General features: G+C 41.1%; 1 protein-coding gene across 11 annotated transcripts in view; it reads left to right on the forward strand.

Moving 5' to 3' along the window:
* Positions 1-12,486, forward strand: part of LOC138749443 (WD repeat-containing protein 72-like) — a 249,326-nt gene that overhangs the window by 102,753 nt on the left and 134,087 nt on the right. For all 11 annotated transcript variants that reach the window (XR_011348640.1, XM_069910776.1, XM_069910775.1 and 8 more), the window contains exon 14: positions 10,694-10,890. Coding sequence is in view for 10 of the 11 variants with exons in the window: in XM_069910776.1 (XP_069766877.1) it covers positions 10,694-10,890 (197 nt within the window). In the remaining variant the exon portion in view is untranslated. The remainder of the gene's footprint in view (positions 1-10,693; positions 10,891-12,486) is intronic.

Below are 12,486 nucleotides of genomic sequence, written 5' to 3' on the forward strand. Positions count from 1 at the left end.
ACCATTATTCTCCCACCCAGCCCCCACCCCAGAGAACACTATTTTCCTATACTTATAACAATGCTCTCTCTTTTTTCCCTTCTTCCCCTTCTCTTATCCATCTTTAAATCTTTATATATACATTATCTTTACTTTATATTTTTACATATTTTTGTATATTTTCTTGCCAGTCTTCCTTCTTGTCACTCCTCCTGTCCTGCAAATGTTCAGCAAATTCTTGGGCTTTCTTTGGGTCCAAAAACAGTCTATTCCGTTCCCCAGGAATAAATACTTTGAGTACTGCTGGATGTCTTAATATAAAGTGATAACCTTTCTTCCATAAGATTGTTTTTGCCGTGTTGAATTCCTTCCTCTTCTTTAAAAGTTCGAAGCTTATGTCCGGGTAAAAAAATATTTTTTGTCCCTTACATTCCAATGGCTTATTGTCTTCTCTAATCTTCTTTCTTGCCTACTCCAGTATGTTCTCTCTTGTCATATATCTTAGAAGTTTTACCAATATGGATCTTGGTTTTTGATGTGGTGGCGGTTTTGGTACTAGTTCTCTATGCGCCCTTTTAATTTCTATCTCTTTATGTGAATCTGTCGTTCCCAACACCTTCAGGATCCATTCTTTTATAAATTCCTTCATATCTGATCCTTCTTTGCCTTCTTTCAGGTCCACTATTTTCATGTTGTTTCGCCTACTGTAGTTTTCCAATACGTCAATTTTTTGTGACAATAAATTTTGTGTCTCTAATTTTTTTTCCGCTCTCTTCCCAACTTCCCTCTTAAATCATTTATCTTCATTTCTACAGCAGCTTCTCGTTCCTCCACATTTTCTACTCTTTTCCCTATTTCAGTCATGACCAACTCTAAGCTTTGCATTCTGTCTTCAGGTCTTTTCATTTTTCTTTTGATTGAACTAAATTCTAATGATGGCCATTCTTTTAATGATCCCATTTGTTCTTCATAAAAGGCTTTATCTAAATTTGTCCTTCTATTTTACCTTCTTCTTTCCTTTGAAATTCTTGGTCTTCTTCCTCCTTCTGTGTCTGTATCTATGTCTGTGTCTTCTTCTCTTCTCTGTATCTGTGTATCTTCATCCTTCTCTGGTGAGCTGCTTCTGTATCCTTGCTGGGCCTCCAGCTGCTGTGTCTCCTGCTGTTTGGCCTCCTGCTGCAGGTCGACCCATTGTTGGGCCTCCCGCTGCAGGTCGTCCCCCTGCCGGTTGCCCTGTTGCTGCTCATCCTCTTCCCGCCCTTCATTCTCTTTCTCACCACTCTTCTTTCCTTCTTTCTTGTTTGCTTCCCCCAGCCGAACGCCCCGATACTGAGCGTCTCTCAGCTGTCTGCTCCTCAGCTGAGTCCCCCTCCCGCCGGCATTAACCTTTTCTTTTACTTGCGCACTGCGCATCCGCAACTCTTCGTGCACGCGCAGTTGCGCACCTCCTCTGAGAGCCATTTTTGAAGTCTGACGGTCAGGAGGACACCACTCCTCTGGGCACTCACCAACATCGGAGATCGGCCGCTCCTGTCCATGGTGGCTCTCTGCTCCGACGTGCAGGTAAGACCTTCTTCTTTCTTCTCCAGTGATTTTCCTTCTTCCCTTTCTCTGTTATTCTTACTTTTTCTCTTTTGGCGCCATCTTTTGTCTCTTCTCTGTAACTTTATCTTTCTTTTCCTGTATTTTATGTTTATTGAGCTGTTTTTTTAAACTTTTTTTACTTTTCTCTGGAGAGGGCTGGTTCCACTCGACCAGCCATTACTCCATCACGTGACTCCTCTCTCTCTCCTTTTCTACTTGCTATTTTTTTTGTCTCATGGCCCATTGTGGTCAATTAATTTATAATATTGTCAGTGTTTCTTACACACCCGTGTGGCTACAGAAAGTAAGAATTTTGATGCTGTGTATATGACAATTAACTCCCATCATATCCTATTGTTGGCTGCAGTTTGTGGGAGACGTGAGGTTGTAGCTACATGTTGTTGAGAGGCCAGAGCCCTATTTTTTAATTGAAGGAGATAAGTTTTGAATTTCTACAGCTGCACTGACTTGGTAGATCCTGGTAGATAATTTTATGCTTATGGAGACTCAGAGGAAGGCCCAATAATCTCATTCACCCTCTCCTTAGTTCCCTCTGCTCCATAAATACTATTTTATCTCAACTCCTCCATGATTGGAGGGTAGCTAATGTTACCCCACTATTTAAAAAGGGGGGTAGAGAAGAAGCGGGGAATTATAGGCCGGTGAGCCTTACATTAGTAGTGGGCAAAATGATGGAATCCATTATTAAGGATGTAATAGCGGAGCATATGACTAGCAGAGAAGGGATCGGATGGAGTCAACATGGATTTACAAAAGGTAAATCGTGCTTGACAAATCTATTGGAATTTTTTGAGATGGTGACAGGTAAAATAGATGGGGGAGAGCCAGAGGATGTGGTGTACCTGGACTTCTAAAAGGCCTTCGATAAGGTCCCGCATAAACGACTGGCTTCCAAAATCAAGGTTCATGGGATTGGAGGCAAAGTATTGATGTGGATTGAGAACTGGCTGGCAGGTAGAAGACAGAGAGTTGGGATAAATGGCTCATTTTCTGAGTGGCAGGCGGTGACCAGTGGGGTGCCACAGGGATCTGTACTGGGACCCCAGCTGTTCACAATTTACATTAATGATCTGGATGAGGGGATTGGATGTAATATCTCCAAATTTGCAGATGTCACTAAGCTAGGAGGGATTGTGTGCACGGAAGAGGGGGTCAGGAAGCTCCAGTGTGATTTGGATAAATTGAGGGACTGGGCAGATACATGGCAAATGCACTACAATGTGGATAAATGTGAGGTTATCCACTTTGGTAATACAAACTGGATGGCAGATTACTATTTGAATGGCAATAGATTAAGAGATGGGGAAGTGCAGAGAGCTAGGGGTACTTGTACACCAGTCTCTGAAGGCAAGCATGCAGGTACAGCAGGTGGTTAAAAAGGCAAATGGTATGTTGGCCTTCATATCAAGAGGGTTTGAGTATAGGAACAAGGATACCTTACTGCAGCTGTACAGGGCCTTGGTGAGACCCCACCTGGAGTATTGTGTGCAGTTTTGGTCACCTGATCGAAGGAAGGATGTTCTTGCAATGGAGGGAGTGCAGAGGTGATTCACCAGGCTGATACCTGGAATGGCAGGAATGACTTATGAGGAAATATTGCGCAAATTGGGATTGTACTCACTGGAGTTTAGAAGATTGAAAGGGGATCTCATAGAGACATATAAAATTCTGGCAGGACTGGACAGAATGGATGCAGATGGGATGTTTCCAAGGATGGGAAAATCCAGAACCTGGGGCCATGGTTTGAGGATAATAGGCAAACCATTTAGGACCGAGATGAGGAGGAATAGGCAGGTTCATTAAATCTATTTAAGAGGGAATTAGATCTATTTCTTCAGTATAAGGGTATTAAAGGTTACGGAGAGAAGGCGGGGACGGGGTACTGAACTTTAAGATCAGCCATGATCTCGTTGAATGGTGGAGCAGGCTCGAAGGGCCGAATGACCTACTCCTGCTCCTATCTTCTATATTTCTATGATTCCTTTTGTGGCTAACTTGCACGGGGTAATTTTAAATAGCCAATTAACTTGCAGCATTTTAGAGATGCAGAAAGAAACCCACATCTCACAGAGAGAACGTGTAAACTCCACACCGACAGTACCAGATTGACTGAATTGAGGAGCTGTTAGACAGCAGCACTAATGGCTGTGCTGATCTTTAATGTTAACAGCGCATGTTGGCATTTTATTAGCCCATATTGCATATAAATATTGAGGAATCTGAGCAGCAAGTTCCCAAGATCATCTTTTTACGCTGCCTTTGCAGCGTTTAACTCATAAGGCACCAGCACAAAATAGTGTGAGACTGTTACCTGGATATGGTGGAATAGGTTGTTGAAGGTCCTGTCATGCTTACCATGAAGGGACTGATGAGAGTTATACTGCCTCTTTTGAGATTGTATGTACCTTAATCATTTCTTATTATATACCATAATAAAAATGTAACTGGAATAACAAAATACAGCAGATTTAGAAAGGAAATACAGCTAAAATAGAATCCTTGCTATCCTAAGAACAGTAATAAAATGCAAAAGCATGGAGAGCTGTATTTGGCTACATGTGCTAGTAACGTGCATGTGATGAACTTTGCTTCCAAAATACAGTTGATATTCGTGGTGCTGAATTTTGGAACACATCACTTAACATAACTATTTCCTGCTTTTAGTGCAGGCATCCAAGGACAATTTATTCACCCCCAGAATGTGCACTGTTTCAGAGATCAAACATGTTAAGGGTTTAAAGATTTTCTTGAAAGCTCACCCACTGTCATCTATGACTTGTTTGTGATACACCATCATAATTCTTTCATCTTGACCCTTTTGTCCTTGCAAATATTAGTGATTTACTGTGGTTATCATTGTCTCTCCCTCTATTTTTCTCCAGGTCATTGGTCAGAATTAGATTTGAGTGGGCAAATGTGGCCATGCTGATAAATCCTGTAGTTGCCTTTCATGTGCTGGGGGCTATGGTGCAGCTCAGGTCAAGGTCACAGTGGTCACTGATTTCTCTAAATATGTTCTGGGTCGCCTCGGGTTTTCTGAATACAAAGATTGGGTGCGTATTTAATAACCCACCTTCCGAAAGTATGTTTAATCAAGAATCAAGAGAGTGAAAGCTGAAACAGTCAGGGCCCTTTCAAAATTTGAGTTTGTGTGTGAAATAGAGTACAGCCGCATAAAATAAATGCTCTCGCTTTGCAAGCACATGTCTGTTTACATGTTTGGGGAAAAATATTTTCCAGATAACTAACTCGGGTCCTGGAGACTTGTTCGGATTTTCATCTTTTTTAATATATATTTGCAGGAGTAAGGTTCAGAAACTGTGAAATGGTTTTGTTCGAAAGGGCATAATAGGTTACATGCTGAGTTCCTGCTGCCCAGACAATGAACTTCATCAGTAACTGATGATAAATGATGCCTGTTCAATCGGACTGAGTGACCAGGAACCATGATTGACTACTGGCTATTGCAAACTGTCTTCTTTTTCTTGCATTTTTTTAATTTTTCTGAAAGATTCTTCCACGATAGGATTGATTGTAAGACCTTGGATCATTTTGTGGCTTATTGCCATCGTTGAAAGCAGCATGTGTAAAGTTGTGTACTGCATTTTAAATAGATACCAGGTACTTTCTTACAGAGTGTTTGACGATTATGATACAAGTGCATGATTTGATTGATTTCCGACTCAACATTTATTTTTAAAAATGTTACTTTTTTTTCTAATCATCATCCAAGATAATTTTCTCCAAAACCTGTTTTTTTTCACGAAAGCAGAAAATATGAGCATGTAAGTATGTACCCTATGTCCAGGTTTGTGCCAGGAACATTGCAGTAACTTTATCCATTCTGCAGAACAGCAAAGTTGTTAACAGCAGTAAAAGTTTGTGCAGATTTGCCTTGTATTAAATAGTAGTACTGCAGCTTTGAAAATGTATGCATACATCACTTCTCAAATGTGCAAGGTGGAATTGATTACAGAGCCACTCATTTGCTAAGTACAGGTACTCTCCGACTTATGTCCTTGTTCCATTCTGGATAACCAGGCGTCTCTCGGAATGGATGTATGTTGGAATTGCGTACTTTGTTAGTTGGCATCCCAGGGTCCATAGGCCGGGCGCGGCCATTTTAGTTCCTGTGTGCATGCGTGAGTTTCCGATAGGCGCGGTCGCACGGTGGGTTCACACATTGGAATTTGGTTAGTGCCCTAATGATATTGAATTTGCACCCTTGACTCTTGCACATGCGCCAACTGAACTCCAATAGGCAAACCCACTGCGCACATGCCAACCAAAAACTCACGCATACGCACAGGAATCAAGATGGCCGCGCCCAGCCTACGGACCCAGGACGCCAACTAATGAGGTAAGTGTGCACATTTTGACTCTTACGTGCCCTGTATCCATGTCGTAGTTTGTCAACTATAACGTAAACCACCCAAATTTTATATTTTTTCTAATTTAAAAAAAATTCAGTCATATGTGCGGGTGGACATAAGTCAGAAGTCGAGGAGTGCCTGTATTTAAAGTTTTGGTTATTATTGGACTGATTTGTTTGCATAATTGTAGGGGTGGCAGAATGCTTCTCTTGAAAAACGGTTCTCTTATAGATCCAGTTCTGAAGTGGGCACAATTTTGCCACAAATCCATATAACAGGACAGAAGAAAACTGGTCAACGCAATACATTAGTAACGATGGTCTGTTACACTGTCTGCAGATCACACCCTTCCACATTTTTCCTGATTAAGTTAAACAGTATTTGAACACTATCGACAGAATGTCTCTCATCAAAGACATTGCCTGATCTGCTGTGTGCTTCCTGCATTATCTCATTATTATCAGTTGTGCTATGAGTTGCGGCTTGCGTTAAGTCCTCAGATGCAGCCAAAGATCAGGAATTTGTGAATATGTCATTGTAAAGATTTGTAAATGAACTCCTCTGACAAGAAATGGGTCAAAGAACTGCTGAAAGGGGTGGCATGAAGAAAGTAGAATTGAAGGGGGTTACATTAGCTTTGGGGCATCTAAGCCAGACAAAAATTAGTGAATTGTTTGAATCAAAAGCTTCCTGGATTTCAGAGGAACACAATGGAGTTGGCTGGAACCCTCACATCTCCCTGATATTGCACAAAATGCAAACATTTGATACTGAAGAAAATTAAACAGCAATAAGCTGCTGCCTCAGCTGGGCAGTGACAAATAACTCTGGGGGATTCCAAAATGCTTCAGGAAAATCAGGGAATGAAACGTATAAAATTCTGACAGGACTAGACAGGGTCGATGCAGAAAGAATGTTTTCATTGTTGAGGAAAGACCAGAGCAAGAGGGCACTGTCTGAGGTCAATGGGAGGCACGGTTAGTGCAGCACTTTTACAGCACCAGTGACTCGTAAGGTGTTTGTACATCCTCCCTGTGTCTGCGAATGCTCTGGTTTCCTCCCACCATCCAAAATGTACAGATTTCAGGTTAATTTGTGTGCAATTTGGTGGCACAGATTTAAGTGCCCGGAATCGGCTTCTACCGTGGTGTCACTAAAATTTTGAAGACATTAAATTTAAGTTAAGGGGTCATCCATTTCAGAATCAGAATTTATTGTCATGAACAAGTCATGAAATTCGGTGTTTTGCGGCAGCGTCATAGAGCAAACATTCATATTATAACCATCTTACAACATTATTATTAAAAATGATAATAACAGTGAATGAAAAGTAAGGCAGTGTCTTTGGTTCATTGATTATTCGGGTATCTGATGGCAGCGGCGAAGAAGCTGTCCTTGTGCCACTGAGTGCTCATCTTTAGATTGCTGCACCATTTCCCTGATGGTAGCAAAGTGAACAGGGTATGGCCTGGGTGGTGGGGATCTTTGAGAATAGAGGCTGCCTTTTTAAGACACTGCCTCATGTAGATGGCCTGATAGAGTGAAGTGTGGTGACTGTGATGTCACAGGTTGAGTTAACAACCCCCTGGAGTTTATTTTTGTCCTGAGAGTTGTCACCTCCCTATCAGGCAGTGATGCAACCAGCCAGAATGCTCTTCACAGCACACCTGTAGAGGTTTACGAGAGTCTTAGGTAACATACTGAATCTCCTCGGACACCTCACAAAGTATAGTCACTGGCAAACCTTCTTTGTGATTGCATCAATGTGGAGGCTCCAGGACAGATCCTCGGAGATGTTGACATGCAGTAATTTGAAGTTCTTGACCCTCTCCACTACTGAGGATTGGGTCGTGTACCTCTGACTCCCCCCTGAAGTCCACAATCATAACCTTAAATTTGATGATGTTGAGCGCAAGGTTTTTGTTGTTGTAACGAGTTGATCTATCTCCCTCCTGTACACTCCCTCATTGCCGTTTGTGATTCTGCCAACAACTGTGGTGTCATCGGCAAACTTGTAGATAGCATTGGAATTGTGCCTGGCCACACAGTCATGGGTGTACACTGAATGGAGCAGTGGGCTAAGGACACATCCTTGGGGTGCACCTGTATTGATAATCAGTGAGGAGGAGATGTTGTTTCCAATTCGTAATGACTTTGGTCTTCCAATGAGTATATCAAGGATCCAGTTGCCGAGTGGGGTACAGAGGCTTAGAGTATGTAGTTTCTTGACCAGCACTGAAGGAATGATGGTAGTGAAGGCTGAGCTGTAGTTGATGAAGTGCTGCTATCAGTATGAATTGCTGTCTTGGAGGTGATGCAGAGCTGAGTGGAGAGCCAGGGATATTGCAACTGCTGTGGAGCGATTGTGACGACAGGCGAATTGCATCGATAGGACTGACGTGAGGAGAAACGCTTTCACATAGAGATTTGTGAATTAGTTGAGGCCAGTTTGTTGGATGGATTTAGAAGGGTATTGGATGTGGCCCTGTCGGTTAAATATATCAGGGTGTATGAAGTTGTTTAATTAACCATATTGAATGATAGAACTGGATCAAAAGACCTTCTCGTATTCCTATTTTCTGTGGTTTTAACTCCAGATAATGTCAATTTTCAATTGCATTACAAAATTGAATTTCAGGGCTTATCCATTTTGTGAATTTGGTTGGAGGTAAATATTGTTCCATGCACTTATCCTTGGTCTTTGATGGCAGCAACATGGGATCTCTTGCACCCTACCTGGTGTACAGAACCTTGCTTTAATGCCTCATGCAGCTCCCTCTGAACGACACTGTATACCTCACTTTTAAATAAGAGCGGGTTGCACTAAATTGTTTCAGTGATATTATTCCGTTTGCTTTGATGAGTAAAAATTGAAAATGTCAGCAAAAAGCTACCCTGAAAACTACAGCTGCTCAATGATGTGATGCCTAAGGCTGTAAATGAATAAAAAAAACATCAAAACTGCGTTGCCATTTCTGCCACCTGCCAATTTGGATCACCATCAAAGGTGTATTATATACACATCAACCTTCGGCCCAGTTCTTAAATTCCAGTAAATAATTTATTGGGTTGGATGTTGAAACTTGATTGTGACATTGTTCAGTCGCGCCTTGGTGATGTTGAGATTTAAGCAGTATTTGTGAACCTGGGAATGGCAATAGAGTAGCAATTCATTCATCTTCTTACCAGGTTCCTGCCTATCTCCGCACACACAAATACACATATCCATGGATAGGGTTGCACACAGCTACTCGTGCATACAAACATACATGTGCGCCAGTGCCCAGTCACACATGCACGCACATCTACATATGTCCAGGTACAAACATGTGTAAATAGATGCAAATATTGCAAATGCAAGCTCACCTAAATAAACACACCCATGGCACATAAAGCACGACATATAGATTCACACATGTGCACCCAGCTATCCATATGCTTTCAAGTCTAAGGGGCAATAAAGGCTCAAACCTTTGCTGAATGACACCTTCCTTTCATGCTTTTACAGCAGGTGATTTCTGAAATGAAGCCTTTGTGACAAAATGATTGATGGATCTTGATTGGCAGGTTGCACTGAGAATAATGCTAAGGCTGATGGGAAGGATCTGATTTAGAGAGATCCTGGAAAGACATTTTCCAAACTTTATCAACGATTCTTGAGATTAATTGTCCATTAATTGCTCTGTTTGGTTTTTCTCATGACCCAGATAAACTTATGTCTGCGTCTCAGGAAAAAGTTTTAGCCTTTACCGCGTTGATAGCCAGATGATCAATCTTACTGAAATGGAAAGATGATTTATCCCTTACTCATACAGAGTGGTTATATAATGTAGTCTTATTCAAGTTTGGAGAAATTTAGATATTATATTAAAGATAGAAAGTTTCAATCTATAAAGCTGTGGGGCCCATTCCTAGAATTTAATTTTAAGTGGAAGAATTAAGAATTATTGTGTGCTCCGGAGATTCACTGACTGATGTCTCGGGGGGTGGGGGTGGGATCACCATTTTCATTTTTAATTATTTTATAAGGTAACCTTGATTAGAGGGAGGGGGGTAGATTAGATGTAGTTTTGTTTCCACTTTTAAAAAAATTTGGGTTAACTCAGCAAACAAGTTTAACATGGTTTTACAGATCAATTCAAATTATTGATTCTTATGGAATTCTTGACTTAGTTTCATCATTTTTGTGTGTGCCTACATGTATACAAATGATTTGTTAGGTGCTTCCTTTACTCTGTGTAAACTTGTATGTTAAACTCAATAAAGTAAGTGGGGCGACAGGTAAATGCCAGCTCTCGTGAGCAGAAGAAGGTCTCTTTCATTAGTCCCCTTACTTTCTGAGTTCTATGGAATAAAAAAAATGTAAAATCAGAAAACTGACCTTTCTATGACAAGAGATGTTGCCAAGTGTATTTAAAGTGAAGAGAGTTATTGGTTTAATAGTCATTCTTTAGAAATACTTCAACACTCCTGTTTCGCTGTTGCGGAGTCATGATTCATTGACTTGCTCTGCATAAGCAAGATGCTTCCTGAGTGGGAAGAAGTGAAAAAGAACAGTCAGCACCTTGCTTCAGTTTTGCCAATGGAAGTCTCCTTAACTGTGTAAACATTAAAGGAAAATATGAATAGGGTTATGCAGGAAGGATCAGCCTTGATTGAATGGTGGAATAGGCACAAAGGGCTGAGTGACCGACCTCTGCTTCTCTTTCTCATGTTTTTTATGTTCTCTTTGATAGGAACACTTGATCGACATGAGACTGGTGAGGTAGCAAAAGCAATCATAGGTCTGTGTGATGATTCACTGTCTGCATTCGTGAACACAATGGATTCTGCATCTATGGGAGCTAGACCTCTTGATCCAATAAAAAAGAGCTTCAAGCAATATGGATCTTTCAAAGCCAGCACATCTCCAGCTGCTTTCCACACAGCAGAGGTAACGTGTACTTACTTTTCCAACACAAAGGCTTTCATTGTTTGAGTGAGAAGGTGAATGACGTGAGGTGTGATTCCAGAATGTCGAGTCTCTCTTCAACAATTAAGTTCTCAAATTGGGCTTGTATTATCTTCAATCAAAGCAAAATAATTATATTTGTCCCCAATCCTTCACAATACTTTGCCTCTGTCACTCCACACTCTACTTGCTCTTGCCAACTCCATCTGTTCCTAACAATAGCCTCCTACTTGACCCCTTAACTCACTGCAACTCCATCTTTCCCCACCATCCCATACCTTTCACTCCTTGCCCATTCTCCTCCGTTCCCTTTCCTTTCCCCATTTCCCTAATGCCACAGAACAAGTGGTAACAGATCTTCTTGGATATTTTGTTACTGAAATTGTTGGATTCTATATGGCATGGTATTTTGTTCATTCAGAGTTGCACTATTTTTTATTTAGAAGGGTGAATGCCAAGCTCATTTTGAGGCTGTGCCTATTCAACACTTTGTAGCTGGGAGTGTTTAATTTCCTGACTTACTTCCAAAATAATGTTAATGTTACACTGGACAATTCTGCTTCTTGAACAGTTTTGGACACTGACATGAGAGGCATCAGATACTGAGTGCAAATGAAAATTAGCGGACAAATATTTTTAGGTTGGTTGAACTAAAGCCATGTGTCAGCATCATTATGTGATTAAACAAGCTGCATTTAATAAAAATTAACGTAATATTTCTCCAACTTCCAATGTGACACAGCAAATCTGAAATGATCTTGTGTTCAGCGTGAAGTTGTCTATCATAATCCACATTTTTTTTCAGGAAGCAAATCTTTGGAAAAGATTTGTTGTCCAGTGATAGGCCCTCACTATTGTATCAACTGCATATTAACTACGGTTTTTTTTACATCCACCCCAGTGTACTTAGTTACAGAATTCTAAAAGTTGTTGACTGAATTGATTTATAGGAGATTTCCTAATAATATCTCACCAAAAGTCTTGAAATTCAGACACACTAAAAGGTGGAGTTTTAGAACAGAAATCACACAATCACTTTGCAAGGCACGGCCACTCAGTTTATTTTGTCCATGCCACCCAGTTGGCCCTTTCTCTATTAGAACCACGGAATCCTAGAACATTACAGCACAGAAACAGGCCTTCCAGCCCATCTAGTCTGCGCCAAACGATGCCTAGTCCCATTGACCCGCACCCAGACTTTTCCTTCCATACCACTCCCATTCACGCACCTATCCAAATTCTTCTTAAATGTCAAAATCGAGCCTGCGAGCCAAATTAATGTAATATACTAGCATTTGGTCCATAACCTCCTTTTCTGAGAGGTTTCAGTATTCATCTAGACACTTCTTAAATTACTTCAAAGAACCTGCTTCAACCATTCTCTCAGGTTGTGCCTACCAGGTTACTTACATTTCTTCTGGGAAGACGGTTTCTCTCACATCCCCTCTAAATCTTTCCCTCTTACCTTAAATCTTTGACCTGTACTTTTATCTGCCTCTGATATGGGGAAGAGTTTCCTGCAGTCTTACCCCTCATCACTTCATATATCTCAGCATGTCCCATCTTAACCTCCTCTAC

Source organism: Narcine bancroftii, chromosome 14 (assembly GCF_036971445.1).
Source record: "Narcine bancroftii isolate sNarBan1 chromosome 14, sNarBan1.hap1, whole genome shotgun sequence".
NCBI lineage: Eukaryota > Metazoa > Chordata > Chondrichthyes > Torpediniformes > Narcinidae > Narcine > Narcine bancroftii.